This window comes from Oncorhynchus clarkii, chromosome 2, assembly GCF_045791955.1.
Source record: "Oncorhynchus clarkii lewisi isolate Uvic-CL-2024 chromosome 2, UVic_Ocla_1.0, whole genome shotgun sequence".
NCBI lineage: Eukaryota > Metazoa > Chordata > Actinopteri > Salmoniformes > Salmonidae > Oncorhynchus > Oncorhynchus clarkii.
In genome coordinates, this window is record NC_092148.1 from 60,936,599 (window position 1) to 60,960,295 (window position 23,697).

Below are 23,697 nucleotides of genomic sequence, written 5' to 3' on the forward strand. Positions count from 1 at the left end.
TGTCTGTCTCTGTCACCCATTCCACTTACTGTTTTACACTTGTTGTATCCTACACACGTCTGTCTGTCTCTCTGTCTGTCTCTGTCACCCATTCCACTGTACTGTTTTACACTTGTTGTATCCTACACACACGTCTGTCTGTCTCTCTGTCTGTCTCTGTCACCCATTCCACTGTACTGTTTTACACTTGTTGTATCCTACACACACGTCTGTCTGTCTCTCTGTCTGTCTCTGTCACCCATTCCACTGTACTGTTTTACACTTGTTGTATCCTACACACATGTCTGTCTGTCTCTCTGTCTGTCTCTGTCACCCATTCCACTGTACTGTTTTACACTTGTTGTATCCTACACACATGTCTGTCTGTCTCTCTGTCTGTCTCTGTCACCCATTCCACTGTACTGTTTTACACTTGTTGTATCCTACACACATGTCTGTCTGTCTCTCTGTCTGTCTCTGTCACCCATTCCACTGTACTGTTTTACACTTGTTGTATCCTACACACATGTCTGTCTGTCTCTCTGTCTGTCTCTGTCACCCATTCCACTGTACTGTTTTACACTTGTTGTATCCTACACACATGTCTGTCTGTCTCTCTGTCTGTCTCTGTCACCCATTCCACTGTACTGTTTTACACTTGTTGTATCCTACACACATGTCTGTCTGTCTCTCTGTCTGTCTCTGTCACCCATTCCACTGTACTGTTTTACACTTGTTGTATCCTACACACATGTCTGTCTGTCTCTCTGTCTGTCTCTGTCACCCATTCCACTGTACTGTTTTACACTTGTTGTATCCTACACACGTCTGTCTGTCTCTCTGTCTGTCTCTGTCACCCATTCCACTGTACTGTTTTACACTTGTTGTATCCTACACACATGTCTGTCTGTCTCTCTGTCTGTCTCTGTCACCCATTCCACTGTACTGTTTTACACTTGTTGTATCCTACACACATGTCTGTCTGTCTCTCTGTCTGTCTCTGTCACCCATTCCACTGTACTGTTTTACACTTGTTGTATCCTACACACATGTCTGTCTGTCTCTCTGTCTGTCTCTGTCACCCATTCCACTGTACTGTTTTACACTTGTTGTATCCTACACACGTCTGTCTGTCTCTCTGTCTGTCTCTGTCACCCATTCCACTGTACTGTTTTACACTTGTTGTATCCTACACACATGTCTGTCTGTCTCTCTGTCTGTCTCTGTCACCCATTCCACTGTACTGTTTTACACTTGTTGTATCCTACACACACGTCTGTCTGTCTCTCTGTCTGTCTCTGTCACCCATTCCACTGTACTGTTTTACACTTGTTGTATCCTACACACACGTCTATCTGTCTCTCTGTCTGTCTCTGTCACCCATTCCACTGTACTGTTTTACACTTGTTGTATCCTACACACATGTCTGTCTGTCTCTCTGTCTGTCTCTGTCACCCATTCCACTGTACTGTTTTACACTTGTTGTATCCTACACACATGTCTGTCTGTCTCTCTGTCTGTCTCTGTCACCCATTCCACTGTACTGTTTTACACTTGTTGTATCCTACACACATGTCTGTCTGTCTCTCTGTCTGTCTCTGTCACCCATTCCACTGTACTGTTTTACACTTGTTGTATCCTACACACATGTCTGTCTGTCTGTCTCTGTCACCCATTCCACTGTACTGTTTTACACTTGTTGTATCCTACACACATGTCTGTCTGTCTCTCTGTCTGTCTCTGTCACCCATTCCACTGTACTGTTTTACACTTGTTGTATCCTACACACATGTCTGTCTGTCTCTCTGTCTGTCTCTGTCACCCATTCCACTGTACTGTTTTACACTTGTTGTATCCTACACACATGTCTGTCTGTCTCTCTGTCTGTCTCTGTCACCCATTCCACTTACTGTTTTACACTTGTTGTATCCTACACACGTCTGTCTGTCTCTCTGTCTGTCTCTGTCACCCATTCCACTGTACTGTTTTACACTTGTTGTATCCTACACACATGTCTGTCTGTCTCTCTGTCTGTCTCTGTCACCCATTCCACTGTACTGTTTTACACTTGTTGTATCCTACACACATGTCTGTCTGTCTCTCTGTCTGTCTCTGTCACCCATTCCACTGTACTGTTTTACACTTGTTGTATCCTACACACGTCTGTCTGTCTCTCTGTCTGTCTCTGTCACCCATTCCACTGTACTGTTTTACACTTGTTGTATCCTACACACGTCTGTCTGTCTCTCTGTCTGTCTCTGTCACCCATTCCACTGTACTGTTTTACACTTGTTGTATCCTACACACATGTCTGTCTGTCTCTCTGTCTGTCTCTGTCACCCATTCCACTGTACTGTTTTACACTTGTTGTATCCTACACACATGTCTGTCTGTCTCTCTGTCTGTCTCTGTCACCCATTCCACTGTACTGTTTTACACTTGTTGTATCCTACACACACGTCTATCTGTCTCTCTGTCTGTCTCTGTCACCCATTCCACTGTACTGTTTTACACTTGTTGTATCCTACACACATGTCTGTCTGTCTCTCTGTCTGTCTCTGTCACCCATTCCACTGTACTGTTTTACACTTGTTGTATCCTACACACATGTCTGTCTGTCTCTCTGTCTGTCTCTGTCACCCATTCCACTGTACTGTTTTACACTTGTTGTATCCTACACACATGTCTGTCTGTCTCTCTGTCTGTCTCTGTCACCCATTCCACTGTACTGTTTTACACTTGTTGTATCCTACACACATGTCTGTCTGTCTCTCTGTCTGTCTCTGTCACCCATTCCACTGTACTGTTTTACACTTGTTGTATCCTACACACATGTCTGTCTGTCTCTCTGTCTGTCTCTGTCACCCATTCCACTGTACTGTTTTACACTTGTTGTATCCTACACACATGTCTGTCTGTCTCTCTGTCTGTCTCTGTCACCCATTCCACTGTACTGTTTTACACTTGTTGTATCCTACACACATGTCTGTCTGTCTCTCTGTCTGTCTCTGTCACCCATTCCACTTACTGTTTTACACTTGTTGTATCCTACACACGTCTGTCTGTCTCTCTGTCTGTCTCTGTCACCCATTCCACTGTACTGTTTTACACTTGTTGTATCCTACACACATGTCTGTCTGTCTCTCTGTCTGTCTCTGTCACCCATTCCACTGTACTGTTTTACACTTGTTGTATCCTACACACATGTCTGTCTGTCTCTCTGTCTGTCTCTGTCACCCATTCCACTGTACTGTTTTACACTTGTTGTATCCTACACACGTCTGTCTGTCTCTCTGTCTGTCTCTGTCACCCATTCCACTGTACTGTTTTACACTTGTTGTATCCTACACACATGTCTGTCTGTCTCTCTGTCTGTCTCTGTCACCCATTCCACTGTACTGTTTTACACTTGTTGTATCCTACACACATGTCTGTCTGTCTCTCTGTCTGTCTCTGTCACCCATTCCACTGTACTGTTTTACACTTGTTGTATCCTACACACACGTCTGTCTGTCTCTCTGTCTGTCTCTGTCACCCATTCCACTGTACTGTTTTACACTTGTTGTATCCTACACACATGTCTGTCTGTCTCTCTGTCTGTCTCTGTCACCCATTCCACTGTACTGTTTTACACTTGTTGTATCCTACACACATGTCTGTCTGTCTCTCTGTCTGTCTCTGTCACCCATTCCACTGTACTGTTTTACACTTGTTGTATCCTACACACATGTCTGTCTGTCTCTCTGTCTGTCTCTGTCACCCATTCCACTGTACTGTTTTACACTTGTTGTATCCTACACACATGTCTGTCTGTCTCTCTGTCTGTCTCTGTCACCCATTCCACTGTACTGTTTTACACTTGTTGTATCCTACACACATGTCTGTCTGTCTCTCTGTCTGTCTCTGTCACCCATTCCACTGTACTGTTTTACACTTGTTGTATCCTACACACATGTCTGTCTGTCTCTCTGTCTGTCTCTGTCACCCATTCCACTTACTGTTTTACACTTGTTGTATCCTACACACGTCTGTCTGTCTCTCTGTCTGTCTCTGTCACCCATTCCACTGTACTGTTTTACACTTGTTGTATCCTACACACACGTGACAAACAACCTTTTTTGTTTTTGTTTATTTTATTTGATTACATTTGTATCTGAAGTATTGTGCACCTGCATGACATCCCCTAATATTTCCCTTGTCAGGAAGGTATCAGGTCTCTCACTCACCTTGTGTGAGAGGATGGTCCTTCTGGAAACCTCCGTTGTACTCCACCTGGTACTCCTTCACCTGGAAGCCAGGCACACATCCCTCCTCCCCCTCCTTCTGGGCTCCAATATGGACAACCTGAGAGACAACAAAGAAGAAAAAAACAAGACTTAGTCAACAAGTTAAACCTCAGGAAAACAGCTGCGTCTTCTCTGATGCACTTCTTTAATGACAATTAGAATATCATTAGCCGACTGCTTCATCCTATTCATCCTCATAAAAGCTCTTTCCCAGAAATGCTTTATTCATCATTTTTAAAGAACCGCCACACAAAGGAAGACTGGGTCAAAGTATGTTTTATTGTGTGGAAAAACATAATATCTTAGAATTTTGGGGAATTGCACTAAAGCCCAATGCAGCCATTTATATAGTTGAAGTCGGAATTTTGCATACACTTATGTTGGAATCATTAAAACTCATTTATCAACCACTCCACAAATTTCTTGTTAACAAACTATAGTTTTGGCAAGTCGGTTAGGACATCTACTTTGTGCGTGACACAAGTAATTTTTCCAACAATTGTTTACAGACAGATTATTTCACTACATTCACTGTATCACAATTCCAGTGGGTCAGAAGTTTACATACAATAAGTTGACTGTGCCTTTTAAACAGCTTGGAAAATTTCATAAACTCATGTCATGGCTTTAGAAGGTTCTGATAGGCTAATTGACATCATTTGAGTCAATTGCAGGTGTAACTGTGGATGTATTTCAAGGTCTAACTTCAAACTCAGTGCCTCTTTGCTTGACATCATGGGAAAATCAAAATAAATCAGTAAAGACCTCAGAAAAAAATATGTAAAACCTTCACAAATCTGGTTCATCCTTGGGAGCAATTTCCAAACAGTTGAAGGTACCACGTTCATCGGTATAAACAATAGTATGCAAGTATAACCACCATGGGACCACGCAGCCGTCATACCGCTCAGGAAGGAGATGAGCTCTGTCTCCTAGAGATTAAGTACTTTGGTGCGAAACGTGCAAATCATTCCCAGAACAACAGCAAAAGACCTTGTGAAGATGCTGGAGGAAACAGGTACAAAAGTATCTATATCCACAGTAAAACGAGTCCTATATCGACATAACCTGAAAGGCCACTCAGCAAGGAAGAAGTCACTGCTCCAAAACCGCCATAAAAAATCCAGACTACGACTTGCAACTGCACATGGGGACAAAGATCGTACTTTTTGGAGAAACATCCTCTGGTCTGATGAAACAAAAATATAACTTTTTGGCCATAATGACCGCCGTTATGTTTGGAGGAAAAAAGGGGAGGCTTGCAAGTCGAAGAACACCATCCCAACCATGAAGCACGGGGGTGGCAGCATAATGTTGTGGGTGTTCTTTAATGCAGGAGGGACTGGTGCACTTCACAAAATAGATGACATCATGAGGTAAGAAAATTATGTGGATATATTGAAGCAACATCTCAAGACATCAGTCAGGAAGTTGAAGCTTGGTCGCAAATGGGTCTTCCAAATGGACAATGACTCCAAGCATACTTCCAAAGTTGTGGCAAAACGGCTTAAGGACAACAAAGTCAAGGTATTGGAGTGGCCATCCCAAAGCCCTGACCTCAACCTTATAGAACATTTGTGGGCAGAACTGAAAAAGCGTGTGCGAGCAAGGAGGCCTACAAACCTGACTCAGTTACACCTGCTCTGTCAGGAGGAATGGGGCAAAATTCACCCAACTTATTGTGGGAAGCTTGTGGAAGGCTGCCCAAAACATTTGACCCAAGTTAAACAATTTAAAGGCATTGCTACCAAATACTAATTGAGTGTATGTAAACTTCTGACCCACTGGGAATGTGATGAAAGAAATAAAAGCTGAAATAAATCATTCTCTCTACTATTATTCTGACATTTCACATTCTTAAAATAAAGTGGTGATCCTAACTGACCTAAGACAGGGAATTTTTACTAGGATTAAATGTCAGGAAGTTTAAATGTATTTGGCTAAGGTGTATGTAAACTTCCGACTTCAACTGTATGAATGCAACAAGTGTAATTAGAAGGTCCTGTGTAGATTATATTTTCAACCAGCAACTATCAGGAAATAACACTTTTTTCACACTTTCACAGTGTTTTATCAGCTGTTGTGCAGTATGATACAAAACACAAGACAAAACAAAATGCATTTCCTTTCTGCAGAGAGCTGTTCAGATCAGTTGTTGTCCTCACAGAACATAGCCTCACTCTTAAGGTAATTACAGACTATCAGCATGGTTTTATGTGGGTTGGCAGAGAGCAGAGTGGGAACTGCTAAGAGGGAGCACAGACAGGACAGTTGTGTATTAGTATACAGTATCTGTCTGAGAGAGGCCACAGCAGGGACAGACAGCCAGACAGGATGGGTGGTAGTGGAAAGCAGTGGAGGGAGGCTCTAGGGGGCGTCAGAAGGCTTGGCAGTAGCCTGCCAGTCCTGGCCCACCTACAAGTCCATCCACCTGTCACTCCCAGTCCCCTCGCCTGCCATTATCACTCTTTCACCCCACATTCTCTCATCCATCCATCAATCACCTGCTCAAAGGAGAGAGGGAGCAAGCATTCTCACCTTCTGTGACTTATCTAAGACACATGCATCATTTAAAAAGGTGTCACTGTATCTCATCACTGTTCAGACGAGAGGTCATACAGGGGTCATGTAATATTATCACTGCACACACCCATGCAGTGACATGGCGTCATTCAAATGATTCTATTCACATTTTTTCGTGCGGCAGACATGACAACCGTCCCAGTGCAAGATGATTGGTAGTTTCTGATGGTAGCTCCTAAACAAAACTGTACAATAATACTAACATTGCAGTCTGAAAACTATTACAGTTTATTTCAATCCCAAATATGTGGTACATTTTCACAACTCTTAGTACAAACTTCAAAACAGTTAATCAAAAAGGCAGTTGTTTTCAAGTACAATACACAAAATCACACAGTCACTTTTTCACCAGCTACAATATGTAACTTTTTGGGCTACCCGACTAAATTCACATAGAAATGTGAGTTATACAGTAGATCGTTCATTCTTATTGGAAGCAAGTCTATGATGCGGTAGATCTGTTGTACAGTATGTGCGCTATTTCTGTATTTTTTGAGTCTTTTACTTTCGATATTGTACACCAACTTCAAACAGCTAAAAATACTATATTTTTGGTTATGAAAAACATATTTCACAGCTGTTTAGATGGTACAATGACTCTCTACACAATGACTGCTTGTTTTGTCACAAACTAGAATTAGGCAAACTATTAGAATTTAAACAATCAGGAATTGTCGGAGTGATTTCTGCGTAGTGTATCTTTAATTAGTGTTTCATCTAGAAATAAATGTTTCACATGGCAATACATGTGCATAAAGCAAATGTCTTTCACAGTTCAGTACTCTAATAGCTTAATGTATAGTTATGGGGGCAAAAATCGATACAGTTACGTATCGGGATATTACCTTTGACGGTATATCGTATCGTTTTGACAATATCGCAATATGATTTTTGTATTAGTTACCTGTACCTACCTCCAGTATTTTTCCTTCATACGATAGCTTGTTCTCCATCTTCTTTTTAACTCCATAGGGAGCCAGTTTTTACCACTCTTATTTCCATGACTGATCAAAACCTGTTTTCTCATGGTTCTCTCTTGTCCCACTGCAGCAGACATGCAGTGCATTTGGAAATTATTCAGACCCCTTGACTTTTTCCACATTTTTTACGTTATAGCACTATTCTAAAATGGATTACATTTTTTTTTAAATCCTCATCAATCTACACCAATAACCCGTAATGACAAAGTGAAAATATATACAAAATAAAAACTGAAATACCTTACTTACATTCATTATTCAGATATAGTATTCAGATCCTTTGCTATCGTCAAAATTGAGCTCAGGTCCATCCTGTTTCCATTGATCATCCTTGAGATGTTTCTACAACTTGATTGGAGTCTACCTGTGGTAAATTCAATTGATTGGACATGATTTGGAAAAGCACACATCTGTCTATATAAGGTCCCACAGTTGACTGTGCATGTCAAAGCAAAAACTAAGCCATGAGGTCGAAGGAACTTTCCGTAGAGCTCCGAGACAGTATTGTGTCGAGGCACAGATCTGGAGAAGGGTTGGAAAAAATGTCTGCAGCATTGAAGGTCCCCAAGAACACAGTGGTCTCCATAATTCTTAAATGGAAAAAGTTTGTAACCACCAAGACTCTTCCTAGAGCTGGCCGCCCGGCCAAACTGAGCAATCGGGGGAGAAGGGCTTCAGAGTTCCAGAGTTCCTCTGTGGAGATGGGAGAACCGGCTGGAAGGACAACCAGCTCTGCAGCACTCCACCAATCAGGCCTTTATGGTAGAGTGGCCAGACAGAAGCCACTCCTCAGTAAAAGGCAGCCCGCTTGAAGTGCCAAAAGGCACCTAAAGGACTCAAGATTCTCTGGTCTGATGAAACCAAGATTGAACTCTTTGGTCTGAATTCCAAGCATTACCTCTGGTGGAAACCTGGCATCATCCCATCACGCTGCAGGGATGTTTTTCAGCGGCAAAGACTGGGAGACTAGTCAGGATCGAGGGAAAGATGAACTGAGCAAACAGAGAGAAACTCCCCAAATACAGGTGTGATAAGCTTGTAGCATCATACCCAAGAAGACTCAAGGCTGTAATCGCTGCCTAAGGTGCTTTAACAAAGTACTGAGTAAAGGGTCTGAATACTTATGTACATTTATATTTTAATATTAATTGTTTTAAACATTCGCACAAAAACAAAAAATAAACTGTTTTTGCTTTGTCATTATGGGCTATTGTGTGTAAATTGATGAGCAAAATAAGTATTTAATCAATTTTAGAATAAGGCTGTAAAGTAACAAAATGTGGAAAGATGGAAGGGGTCTGAATACTTTCCAAATGCACACTGTATTTGGCTGTTTTCGCTGCATAACATTTCAGGATTAGAAGAAGTGACTGCTAAATGCTAACTCCCATTTGTTTAAACTGGTTAACATAGCTAGAGTACAGAAATCGGTGGTGGTAGTCAAAGTCAGTTGCACAGGGCGGGGTCGAGACCCAGGGTCTCAAGCTTGATGATGAGTTTGGAGGGTACTGTGGTGTTAAATGCTGAGCTGTAGTCGATGAACAGCATTCTCACATAGGTATTCCTCTTGTCCAGATGGGTTAGGGCAGTGTGCAGTGTGGTTGCGATTGCGTCGTCTGTGGACCTATTGGGGCAGTAAGCAAATTGGAGTGGGTCTAGGGTGTCAGGTAGGGTGGAGGTGATATGGTCCTTGACTAGTCTCTCAAAGCACTTCATGATGACGGAAGTGAGTGCTACGGGGCAGTAGTCGTTTAGCTCAGTTACCTTAGCTTTCTTGGGAACAGGAACAATGGTGGCCCTCTTGAAGCATGTGGGAAAAGCAGACTGGGATAAGGATTGATTGGATATGTCCGTAAACACACCAGCCAGCTGGTCTGTGCATGCTCTGAGGACGCGGCTGGGAATGCCGTCTGGGCCTGCAGCCTTGCAAGGATTAACACGTTTAAATGTTTTACTCACTTCGGCTGCGTTTTGGTAGCGGGCCGTGTCCGTGGCACTGTATTGTCCTCAAAGCGAGCAAAGAAGTTGTTTAGTCTGTCTGGGAGCAAGACATCCTGGTTCGCGACGGGGCTGGTTTTCTTTTTGTAATCCATGATTGACTGTAGACCCTGCCACATACCTCTTGTGTCTGAGCCGTTGACTTGCGACTCTACTTTGTCTCTATACTGACGCTTAGCTTGTTTGATTGCCTAGCTACACTGTTTGTATTCGGTCATGTTTCCGGTCACCTTGACATGATTAAAAGCTGTGGTTCGCGCTTTCAGTTTGGGCACAAATGCTGCCATCAATCCACGGTTTCAGGTTTGGGAATTTTTTTTAATAGTTGCTGTGAGCATGACATCGCCGATGCAGTTGCTAATAAATTCACTCACCGAATCAGCGTATTCGTCAATGTTGTTGTTTGACGCAATGCGGAACATATCCCAGTCCACGTGATCGAAGCAATCTTGAAGCGTGGAATCAGCTTGGTCGGACCAGCGTTGAACAGACCTGAGCACGGGAGCTTCCTGTTTTAGTTTCTGTCTATAGGCTGGAAGGAACAAAATGGAGTCGTGGTCAACTTTTCCGAAAGGAGGGCGGGGGAGGGCCTTATATGCGTTGCGGAAGTTAGAATAACAATTTTTGTTATTCTAACTGGTTTTGCCAGCCCTGGTTGCACAATCGATATGCTGATAGAATTTAGGGAGTCTTGTTTTCAGATTAGCCTTGTTAAAATCCCCAGCTACAATGAATGCAGCCTCAGGATATGTGATTTCCAGTTTACATAGTGTCAAATTAAGTTAGTTCAGGGCCATCGATGTGTCTCCTTGGAGGGGAATATATGCGGCTGTGATTATAATCGAAGGGAATTCTCTTGGTAGATAATGCGGTCGACATTTGATTGTGAGGAATTCCAAGTCAGGTTTCTCTGGAATGCTACCCTTGCTCGGATTTCATCAACCTTGTTGTCAAGAGACTAGGCATTGGCGAGTAGTATGCTCGGGAGTGGTGCGCGATGTGCCCGTCTCCGGAGCCTGACCAGAAGACCGCTTCGTCTGCCCCTTTTACGGCGTCGTTGTTTTGGTTCGCCGGCTGGGATCCGATCCATTGTCCTGGGTGGAAGGCAGAACACAGGATCCGCTTCGGGAAAGTCGTATTCCTGATCGTAATGACGGTGAGTTGAGTTGCTCTTATATCCAATAGTTCCTCCCGACTGTATGTAATAAAACCTAAGATTACCTGGGGTACCAATGTAAGAAATAACACTTTAAAAAAAACAAAATACTGCATGGTTTCCTATGAACGCAAATAAATCTATGTCTATCTATCTATCCGCCATTGGCCCTTTCCCCCACGCATTTCCATGTCAATACAATTGTTTTGGCCGATTTACCTCTTTCCCGCATCTATGGAAGTGATCGCGTCTCAATAGCAAGCAGCCATAGTCAGAGTCGATATTCATGTATAATAAGGAATTCCCTTTGAACAATCCCAAAAAAATTGTGGAAAAAAAACACTTTCCCATTTACCCTCAGTGTAAAATAACCAACTTCATTGTTGTTTTTTTGTTATTCAGAAATAACAAAACATGCCGAAAAGCTGCTGTGTTGTTCAATGTACATGTAACCAGGTCAAGAATCCCGACCTACGGATTACAATGCTCCCACGTAGGGAAATAGAGCCTGCGAGAAGAGCCCTGTGGCATCACGCTATGTGGCGTGGGAAATGTGGGGACCCGGTGTCCAAGTAGGCTACATGTACCTATGTGAGTGGAGAACATTTCCTCACAGGTAAGACATTAAACTTGTTTAGTATAGTCCGTTTGTAACGCCACTCACTACTTGTAGCTGTATAGTCTGCTTATTTGTGTTGTTGTCACTCATGTGGCTGCTCGCACCGTCATGAAAATGGGCATGAGGGAAGCCTTACAATATTACGTTTTTGTAAGCAGTTAAAACACTCTGCAGAAGGCAATGCTAAAAAGTCATCTTTAGACATTTTGCACTTTGCTTTAAATGTAGTTTTGTAATTGACTAAAACAAGCAGAAAACAAGAAAATGGACTTTGCTGTGAGTCAATGGGGTAATCCAGCGAAAACAGACAAATATATAAAAATTGGACTTTGGTAAACGCATTGTGGACCTGTTAAGGTATCAGCAAGCTTCAGTTTGGTTGGCGGCAAGCCAACCAAATTTGTCACATACATCGTAAACAACAGGTGTAGACTAACAATAAGCATTTCACTGTTATTCTACACCTGTTGTTTACGAAGCATGTGACACATACAACTTTATTTTATTCGAAGACGGTCGCTTGGAAAACTACAAAAAGGGGGGAAAGAGGTAACATTACCCCGGGACAGTAGAGGTCGATGAGCTGGGAATAACCATCTACGGGCATAACAAGGAAGTGACGACACAGCCAAACAAGGAAAAAACATGCGGAAAAATAAAATAGTGCACACAGAGACACTTGCGAGAAAATGGAGGTTGTGCAAATTGCCCAGGATCTACTAGATTTGATATACCTAGTAACACATACAATAGGCGAGATACGGAGACAAATAAGATTGTCAGTGTGACCACTCCACAGAAAGAACAATGGATGCAATGCTGGTCCAACAAATCCGCGTTCCCCAAGTGATGTTATTGAAAGACTGTCGTGACGCTTCGGGTTCTTACCTCTGGAAATTCACAGCAAGCCGCTACAGAATTGATTAATCTACGGTGTGCAGTATTGTATCGGAGGTCTTGCAAAGCCCTTTGGCTTGCCCTGAAGTATGACTTTGTAGCCTTTCCTATAGGGGATAATTCAAAGGTGTCCATCTCAATGAACCTGGCCGTACCTACAACTACCGCCACTCTCGTTGTCGAAGAGTCATAGAGAATGGATTCAGCATCATGGCTGCAAACATTTGGATTCTTGGTCGTCCAATCACGTGTACCCCTGAAAAGGCTTAGGACATTGTGAAGGCTTGTGTGGCCCTCCACAACTACCCCTCCTCCACGGATGAAGTTCATCAGCCAAAAGCAAGATTACGTACCTCCCTTCTGGAAAATACCAACCTGGAGAGTGGAGGAGGGTTGTGTCAGGGGACAACAATCTCCAAGAGCCAGGGAGACTCTCTCATGCCAGAGCGACACAGCTTACAAGGGAAAACAGGAAACAAGCTCATGGACTTCGTCCTTTCCCCCCCTGGATGTGTGCCATGGCAGGAAGACATGGTTAGGAGTAGAAAACTCAACCCAAGGCCAGCAAATCATGTAGAATAGGACTTTGTTTTTACTGCTCACACACACACCCCTTAATGGATGCACACAGACTCACATGTATTTATGTGTGCACTGTGAACAAAGTACTTTGTACTAAAATGTAGAGTTTTAATATTGTTAATTAAATGAAACCTGATTCTATGATGTCTACAGTAATTTAGATTAGATTGAACTACACCACACAAGTAGAAGAAAACCTGTAAAGTATGTGGCACGCAGCTCTTTACATTGTCAGCACTTGATATTCAAATAGAATGCATTGAAACACCTTGTATTTAGATGATGAAATTCCAGTTTTTGCAGCATACAAAAATATACTTTTATTTTTGCTTCTGGGCTCTGTAAGCAAACCACAATACAAAAGTGTCTGCTGAGAACAGACATGTGAACAACAAAAGTGTCTCTGGAATAAAATTAAAGTGTCAGAGCGTAGATACAAATATTTATGAACAATATAAATATTTATGAACCATAGTACAACAGTCTCTGCTAAGAACAGACATGTAAACAACAAAAATGTCTATGGAATAAAATGTAAGTGTCAGTGTAGATACAAATAGTTATGTACAATATTCATATTTTGGAACAAATCTTGAGATCGGTCTTCAATCATTTGCATTGCCTTTGTGATGTGATAAGGGCTGTCTACATCTCTTTTCTCCCTCCTCCTCACACCCCTGCTACTACTGCTGCTGCTCTGTGCCATTGGTGAAGAGCAAGCCAGTGTAGTAGGTCTTGGAGGTGGGCCCAGGATAGAGCTTCCCAGGTCTTGCATGGAGAACTGTTTCTAATTCTGCACTGCAGCTCAGTGTGGGAGATGGGCTCGAGGCCAATTACCAGTCAGTACTGGGGGCAGAGGCAGTGCTGGGGGCCGGTGTACAGGCAGTGCTGGGGCACAGAGAACAAAAACGGGTGCTGTTTCCATTCGCTGGTGTTTGTGCCTTGAAAAATAAAAAAGTAGAGGACTGTATAGTACACATCCAAACCATCGCAAACTATCAATGAACATCATATCAAACATCATTAACCGAGACTACAATAGACTATAATGTTGCAAATGTTTGAGCAGAGTTGAGTAGGCTTGACCTACATTTGACCTACACTTGACCTACATTTGCAACTTTTTAGCTAGCTGGACCTTGCTACCAAACTTTGACTTAGGTGTTAAGAATGTGGGAAGCTTATGATATTGTTTCTTGAACAAAATTATGTTAGATCAAAAAGTTGCAAAGCTCTCTAGTTTAATTTGCCGGCTTGCTTTCTCTGCACAAGTATGCTTCTAGGTTAGCTAGCCACTAGCCAGCCAAGTAGATAGCGCTAGCTGGCTATCTATTGTTAGAAAACATGGCTACTCGACTAATATACAACCAAATACCTAATCCTCTGGTGAATACGGTAAATTACTTTCAGTCATCCCATGCTTCACGTGCTGAACAAGCTAGAGAACCCTGCATCTCCACTGTGGCCCTGGCTTCTTTTATTTGCCTTGACGAATTTGTCTCAAACCCTACCCCACGTTTTCAACAAAGTGGTTGGGTCCGACCCCAGCGTCACCACAATGTCCCTCCATGAATTGGTCTTTACATGCTGGTCTTTATATAATGCATGGATAGAATTGTAGAGTACTTTTGGGTTTTGGGCTGAATCGAGTAGAAGAAGAAACTCGCGTCACCCCTACAGTTGACCAATCACCGACGAAGGGCCGTGTCCCACCACCCGCCAACCCCTCTTTTTACGCTACTGCTACTCTCTGTTCATCATATACGGATAGTCACTTTAACCATACCTACATGTACATACCACCTCAATAAGCCTGACTAACCAGTGTCTGTATATAGCCTTGCTACTCTTATTTTCAAATGTCTTTTTACTGTTGTTTTATTTCTTTACTTACCTACACACACACACACACACACACATACTTTTTTTTCTCCGCACTATTGGTTAGAGCCTGTAAGGAATCATTTCACTGTAAAGTCTACACCTGTTATATTTGGCGCACGTGACAAATAAACTTTGATTTGATTTGACTTCGGCTACCGAAATTCACCTCGCCTCCCCCCCGAAAAATGTGTTTCACGAACAGCCGAAGAAACCCTTGTCGAACACCAAAACAAACAAACATTTCACAAAATGTAGTCAGAATATCTGCACAAACTGTTCTGAACTGTTTCAGATGGGAAGCATGTGGCTTTACAATAAATCAATTATGAGGGATTTGACAAATATCCACTTTGTTAGATCAGATTTGTTGTATTTGCACCAATCCGGCGTCCTTCTTCTATCCCCCATGATCTGCGTTCCAATGACCTCTTTACCACATCTATGAGTTTACCAGTCAAATTGCCAGGGTTAGTGCTTCCAAGCCTGTTCTATTGATTCTATTTCTATGGCGTTTGGTAAGATTCCATTGATGCCATTCCAGTCGTTACAATGAGCCTGCCCTCCTATAGCTCCCTATAGCTCCTCCCACCAGCTTCTGCTGACCCAGAGGTTTTTCCCCAGGTGCATGAACAATGAAGACATTTAGAGCGATGTCGATGAGAACCTATGGCTAAATGCTTAAGACTGCCTGCTAAACATTATGTTTCTTTCATGTTTTTTCATTTGATTACAGTACACCTATGTTGTAATTATATCTGAACAATATGTTTATTTTTTGCATCAATGATTGCAAAAGATGTAGTGCAAGTGTATTATCTAATGTGAAAACAGTGTAATGTACTGTAATTTACAGTACTATAGCATATTACATTCAAAGGGCAGTTTTTAAACATGTATCTTGCACTTTTTGCTATTGGATTAACTGGTTGTTAAATTGGTAAAGGGAGAAGATATCACTGTGTTGTGTGATTAAACCAATGTTCTTATGGTATTTCACAATAACCTTATATTTTGGATCAAAGGTTGTGTAGTGAAAGATGTCTTCAAAGAAAATGAATGCACAATAAAAGGTTTTGAATATGAGTGTTACCAGTTTGGAGTTGTGTACTAAGAGTTTAGAAAATTCACTACATACTTCTTCTCATAAAACAACATATTATGACTCACATGGGCATATTATTGGTATTGATTATGTATTTGTATTGTCACATACACCAGATAGGTGCAGTGAAATTGTTTTACAGGGTCAGCCATAGTAGTACGACACCCCTGGAGCAAAGTAGGGTTAAGTACCTTGCTCAAGGGCACATCGACAAATTTTTCACCTTGTCGGCTCGGGTATTCAAACCACCTACCTTTCAGTTACTGGCCCAACGCTCTAATCACTAGGCTACCTGTCGCAGTAGCCTACATAACCTATTGTGCAACAGAAAAGAAATCATCCCATTTTAAATGTCATTTATAACAAGAGAGGAAAATGTATTTTAGAATCAATACAGCCTCTTCAGAGACATCTTTATCCACTACTCCAGTCACTGGGTCCTCTCTGTTGTTATTGAACTAAAAGTTCAATGCAATTAAGACATTTCTCAAAACTGTAATGGCCGGCCGGCAGGAGGGAGGGAGGGAGGGAGGGAGGGAGGGAGGGAGGGAGGGAGGGAGGGAGGGAGGGAGGGAGGGAGGGAGGGAGGGAGGGAGGGAGGGAGGGAGGGAGAGAGAGAGAGAGACAAAGAGAGAGAGAGAGAGAGAGAGAGAGAGTGAGAGTGCTCAAGTGCTCAAGGTAGCCAACCATGTGGAGAAACAGATAGATGCTTTGTCTCACTCATCATCAGGTCAGGGATATGGATGTGATAATTATGGGATAGGATGCCGTTTGTTGATGACATAAAGGGGATTCATGAAAATAAATGAGCCTGATAATCATGTAAAAGGGAGGAGATATGCTAATCCAGGAGCTGAGGATCCCAGAGGTCATCATTATGCTGTGTTCTGATACCACAGGGTGGCTAGGAGAACATGCAGTAATGGCACAGCAGTAGGGATGTAACGATACCATTATTTTTTCCATGGAAAAAAAGAAAACACGAAGCAGACCAAACTCTTTGGTCCTTTAAAAACCTGCTGTATGTAAAATATTGTGTGATATAGCTTGGAAAATAAACACATGTGACTGGATGACAACATAATGATGTTTGTTTGCAACATTAGGGAGATTTTCCTAAAGAAGTTAAATCCGCTTTGTGTTTTGTTTCCTTGCCACGATACTAATGAGCATCGCAATACTGGTATCGTCCCGGCCTTGCACAGCTGGGGAATATGCACAGGACTTCCTGCAGAACGCTTAGGCTGATGTCTGATTGTACTGTATGTCTGGTATTGATGGTTGGTAACAAATCCTTATTAGAGGTGGGGGTCAATCATAAACACTTATAGTAGTTTTGGTCTGGTTGTCAACCATTAGCTAACCATTTAGCAGGACAGTAATATGGAGATGAGGTGTACAGTACAGTATGTTGGGGATGATATGGGTTTGGCAGGTCCTCCGGTACAGAGCCCATTAGATGTAATGTCTCTGCTAAGTATTCACTATACCCCAGGGACAAGTGCTTTCCTCCTGGTGTCAAACTGTTAATTCAATTCTATCTGGGGGCCACTGTCAGAATAGATACAATCTTTGTTAGTCATGAACTCAATCACATTTATGGGACAGCCAAGCCTGACGAGGGCCTGGCGACATGCAGAACCTACACTGTCACTTTAGAATGTCACTGCCGCTCCACCTCGGCAGGAGATAGATAAACAATATCAAAGCAATTTACAGAGAAATAAGACAGCAGACAGTAAGAACATCTCGAACAGCAGGAGGGCAACAACATTAGGAGGCTGGAAGACCGTCAGTGGCCATATTGTCTCGTCTGAGCATTACGGCGGTGCCATTTTAAAGGACGTTCCAGTGAAAGACGGGAAGAATGGTCATATCGTCACTACACATCTGCCTGCTGCAGTGGAGAACTACCTGGCCCCCTGCTCTCTCTGTGTTCAATTAGTATTCAAATACGAAAGCTAAAGAAAAACTGTAGAGTATTTTATGACAGGGTGACCATGCTGAGAGGAATGTATTGGAACGTGTGTGCGTGTTTGAATGCACTATTTGTGCATCCTAGAGTGTCTGGGCAAGTGGGAGTGGGTGGATTTGGAAGTACTGTGGGCTTAGGGAATGGGATAAAAGAGTAATACATGTAAAATATGCATGAACATAAGAGTGGGCAGGCAGATGTGAAATAGGAGTTTGACAGATCTCGAGAGTGTATGTGCAGCCATATGTGTGTAAATCTGTGTGTCTGTGTGTGTTTGAAGTGAGATGGAAGAAAGCGGGACACATCGTTATTTTGCAGGCCTTCCTTCATGTGGAGGTGTCATGCTGCAAGTGTGGAGCTCACATTCTGTCTGTGGAAACCACCTGCTGTCTGCCTTAGCCTAGCGGATAATCACTAGGCTTGTGCGGTATACCGTATATAACGTTAGCGTATACAGGGGGATTTCCAAATAGCCACGGCATGTTTTTGCAATACCATCAATACAGTTGAAACTATTTCTTACTTTTTATTCATAAATTTGAATATTTGAAGCTACTTAAAAATTGTTTTATTTAACCTGCAGTCAACTTGTGCAACACGTTAGGAGATAAAGCAGATTGCATTCTTCATTTAACCTGTCACATAATTTTTTATCATAGAGCTTACAGGTAGTCCCAGTTACATGGTGTTTGTTTACAAGCACAAAACGACGAGAGACCGGGCCTTGTGAGTCACTCACTGTAGTGCAGCAAGCACCAGGGGATCTAGTTACAGTATGGAATTCACAACTAAATGTTTGCCAGCTAGACATCTTATAACTATTAAGTGAACTGTCTAAAATGTTCTAAATGCTCTGCATTTGGATTGCAAATTTAGTATCTAGTTATCGAAGTGGTTATCTTCCTGCAAAATCAAGCTTCTCATGATAACAGCAGAGAATCCCCTCCTGGATCAAGAGCCTTGCTGTCTAATATTTGTTGTGTGTGTGCAGCAAACTGTGAGTAGCATTTTTTAGTTTAAAAATAGCATCCCTTGTGTACAGTGCCGGTATTACCGAATATCCTGGAATGGCACAAGGTCAGTATGAAGGTATGCAGGATTCACACAGACAGTGGCAAGTCAAATTCATGGACTTTCAAGTACTTTTTCAAGCACTAATGTTTATTTTGAAGACCTTTCAATTTGCATTAGTTCCTATTATGCAATTGTTTCTAGTCGCCAACACATGGCAGCATATTGCCACAACCTCATGAAAAACAATACTTATAAGTTCTACACAATAATAAGTGTTTCACAACTTATTTGCTACATACATGAGTGGTAAGTCAGGACTGATGATGTTGACTGATTTTCTTATTTGAATTGTAACTCAGTAAAATCTTTGAAATTGTTTCATGTTGCGTTTATATTTTTGTTCAGTGTACCTAATAGTCTTCATATTTAAATTGTCTTTATATTTCACAAAATTTTAGGTCCCACAGGCTGTCCCAACACTTAATGACTTGAAAGTGAAAATTGACAGTGTAAAAGGCCCTTAATTGACTCTAAAATGGTATATTCTATATCCATTTTTATATATTTTTTTATTTAACCAAAATTTTACGAGGCAAGTCAGTTAAGAACAAATTCGTATTTACAAAGACGGCCTACCAAAAGGCAAAAGGCCTCCTGCAGGGACGGGGGCTGAGATTTAAAAATATAAATAAATTAAATAAAAATATAGGACAAAACACATCACACCAAGAGAGACAACACAACACTACATAAAGAGAGACACCACAACACTACATAAAGAGAGACACCACAACACTACATAAAGAGAGACACCACAACACTACATAAAGAGAGACACCACAACACTACATAAAGAGAGACACCACAACACTACATAAAGAGAGATACCACAACACTACATAAAGAGAGACCTGCTGTAAGACAACAACATAGCATGTCAGCAACACATGACAACACAGCATGGTAGTAACACAACATGACAACAACATGGTAGCAACACAACATGGCAGCAGCACAACATGGTAGCAGCACAAAACAGGGTACAAACATTATTGGGCACAGACAACAGCACAAAGGGCAAGAATTGTTTATTTATTTTATTCAACCAGTATTTAACTAGGCAAGTCAGTTAAGAACAAATTCTTATTTACCATAACGGCCTACCAAAAGGCAAAAGGCCTCCTGCGGGGACGGGGATAATATATATAAATATAGGACAAAACACACATCACGACAAGAGAGACAACACAACACTAGATCAAGAGAGATCTAAGACAACAACATAGCAAGGCAGCAACACCTGACAACACAGCACAAAGGTAGAGATAACAATACATCACGCAAAGCAGCCACCATTTTAAGAGAAACAAGTTAAGAATGTTTTGATAAGATTAAAGACTCTCTCAGGGGACCCTATTTACATGTTAGGGGACCCCACATGGGTCCCCGACCCCAAGTTTGGGAACCACTGTACTACTAACCTCCCTACCTGCTTGCTTCAATGCTTCCTCTTCTCTGTGTAATGTGTCTCCACTGTCTGTCTCATTACTCTCTATATAGAAAAGGTATTTTGTTATGAGAACATATAGTAGCCCATATTTTGATTATAGCTAGCTTAATTTCAGTCAACCGCTCCTACAGAGGTCGGGCTACGTTAAACGTTAGCTTCTAACTTCTTCCTTGTAGCCAGCTAGTTATAGCTAGCTACCTGGCTAATAGCCAGAGCCCTTGAGCTACCTAGCTAGCTAGATACCTGACTGAAATATCAGCGACTATTTACAAGTTGTACACTCATCCTCCGAGAGTCGGGGGGGGGGTTGTTTGGGGATGTCTGTTGACACGGCAGGAATCAAGGGTTTTTACAATAATTCCCACTGTCAGCGGCGTCTCTCTGCTACTTGCCACTGTAGGTCTGGGATGAGGTAGTTTGTTTCACCTCTCTGCCTATGTCGTAAACAGAGTTTCCCGTTGGACAGAGTGGTGAATGAATGTGCTGCCAAAGATTTGTATAACTACCCCAAGATAGACCACAGCCTGTCATTTCCAATGGAAGCAAGGAGGAGGGCAGAGCCAAGCACGAGCTAGCGAGAGCCTATCGACACATTCTAGCATGTATTTGCATATGAAGTCCACATGTGCAATAAGTCAATTCGCACTCCTTCTAAACAATGCAATTTTTTTCAACTTTGGAAAAGAGTCAAGTCTACAAAACATAGTCCACTCTGATTGTAGCAGATTTTAGTTTTGGTAAAAAGAAAACTCTATTGAGATCAAATGTTTCATTCATGAGAAAAGTTGTAGAATGTCGGCCAAAATCTTTCTCGCTCCATCTTCTCCCACTGCCAGCCACTGGGCTTCCTTTCACCCCTATGTTTGGTAGTGAGTGGAAACGGCAACCGGATGCTTCACATTTATACTTCCTGTGAAATATCTGCCTCATTGTTCTATCTGTGGTGTTGCTAACAAGGCCAATCCGGGGGAGCAGGTGAACAATAATGAGCATACATGAATCACTCATGATTTCACTTGTTTGCAGAGGTAGGTGCGATTAGAACTCAGATCAGAACGTAATAAAAAGTGGCTAAACGATAATAAAAATAAAAAAAAGGTGAATTAACGCTATTTTACAAATAAAAATGTGCATAAATGGCATTCCCGTGCGTTTACACTCCGTTACATCCCTGGTTGGGACTGGCAACACCTGTTCAAAACATCAATATCCTGTCAGGCAGGTTTGAATCTACATTTGCCCGGCCTTTTAGCTATCGATGTGAAGTTTGGCGGCGCCTAATCAGACAGTTCTGTACCTGCCTGGCTGAGTGGCAGTGTGGGTGGAATTGGTGAGCTCGCCTGGCAACCAGAGAAATTCATTCGGAGGACCAATCCATTTTTCTAATATTTTTCATATTAACATATTTGATCATTTTCTGATCTCCTCTCATTTTATTTCAAGTACTTTCAAGTACCAACTTGAGAAAATGTCTGGTTTTGAAGGTATTCCAGTACTTGAATATCAGAGTGCCAAATTCAAGTACTTTAAGCACCTTGTACGAACCCTGGGTATGACAATCTGGATACCATCCAAGCCTAACAATCACACACTGAATCTGTCACCACATACACATCCCATGGGCCTACAGTAAGTTGTCTCCTGGCACGGGCAGTGGAGAAAATAATTGATTTGTTCACATTTCATCTTCCATATCATGCTTTTTATGTCTGTGTGAAGACAGCATTGTTTTGCTGTGATTGGCTCAGCAGGACTTCTACACAGCAGAGCACAACATGGAAGGATTACTGGACACTCAACAAAGGATCTTTGGTGAACAAACACAACATGATGTCAACATACAAAATATTATTTCCAAGCTACATCACTGAAACGGTCTTTCTTTTACATGCGACTAACAGAGTGAGAGAAGCAAGGTGAAAGAAAGGCGGTCTGGTACGGCATCCATAAATAGTGGGGGTACGCCGTACCGGTAAAACATGAGCCAATTACAATAGTTAAAACAAAATGTCTAGAAAACTGTAGGCTATTAGACCATTATTTATCATTACCGCAAGTCAGAAACATGAAAAATAATTAATTGGACATGAAAACGGGTGGTATAGCCTATGCTCCAAAATGCGATGTGGTTTGATGAAAACACTGACATTTTGACAAGGTCCAAACCGAGACGCGCGAGGACAGCAGTCGAGGCATTCCTTCTGGCCTACTGACAATCACCAAATGCCTTTACACTTTTTGGTGTTTTGTGTAACAGATGTCTCTTCCATTCACCACTGTTTGGAGGATGGAAATATGTTGTGAGAGGTTGAACATGCAGGTAGTCTAGTAAAGGAGCCCTTTGAAGTGACTGTTTGACAATCAGATGAAAACATCATGACTGGTTGTATTTATGCCACAATAAAAGGTCATTCATTTTAAGATAAATTACACATTTAAATAAACTAAAGTAAAAAAATATATATATATACAAAAAAGTTACACAATAGAAGAACAATGTTTTTATTTAACTAGGCAAGTCAGTTAAGAACAAATTATTATTTACAATGACGGCCTACCCCGGGCCAAACCCTAACCAGGACGACGCTGGGCCAATTGTGAGCCACCCTACGGGACTCCCAATCACGGCCGGTTGTGATACAGCCCGGAATCTAACCAGGGTCTGTAGTGACCCCTCTAGCACTGAGAAGCGGTGCATTAGACTGATGTGCCACTCGGGAGCCCGAGTGAGGCTATAATAATGAGGCAATATACAGGGTTTACCTATACCAAGTCAATGTGCGGGGTACAGGTTAGTCGAGGTAATTTGTACATGTAGGTAGGGGTAAAGTGACTGCATAGATCATAAACAGCGACTAGCAGCAGTGTAGAAACAATGGTGAAGGGGGTCAATGCAAATAGTCCAGGTGGCCATTTGATTAATAGTTCAGCAGTCTCATGGATTGGGGGTAGAAGCTGTTAAGGAGCCTTTTGGACCTAGACTTGGAACTCTGGTACCTCTTGCCGTGCGGTAGCAGAGAAAAAGTCTATGACTAGGGTGACTGGAGTCTTTGACAATATTTGGGGCAGTTTGACGAGGGCAGAATTCCCCGAGCTAAACTGCCCAAGACACACCAACAACAAAACATACCT

At 42.1% G+C, this 23,697-nt stretch overlaps 1 protein-coding gene across 1 annotated transcript in view; it reads right to left on the bottom strand.

Moving 5' to 3' along the window:
• LOC139371084 (cadherin 13, H-cadherin (heart)) overlaps nt 1-23,697 on the bottom strand; it is a 531,337-nt gene that overhangs the window by 392,740 nt on the left and 114,900 nt on the right. The window contains exon 2 of the mRNA XM_071111141.1: nt 4,206-4,323. Coding sequence (XP_070967242.1) covers nt 4,206-4,323 — 118 coding nt within the window. The remainder of the gene's footprint in view (nt 1-4,205; nt 4,324-23,697) is intronic.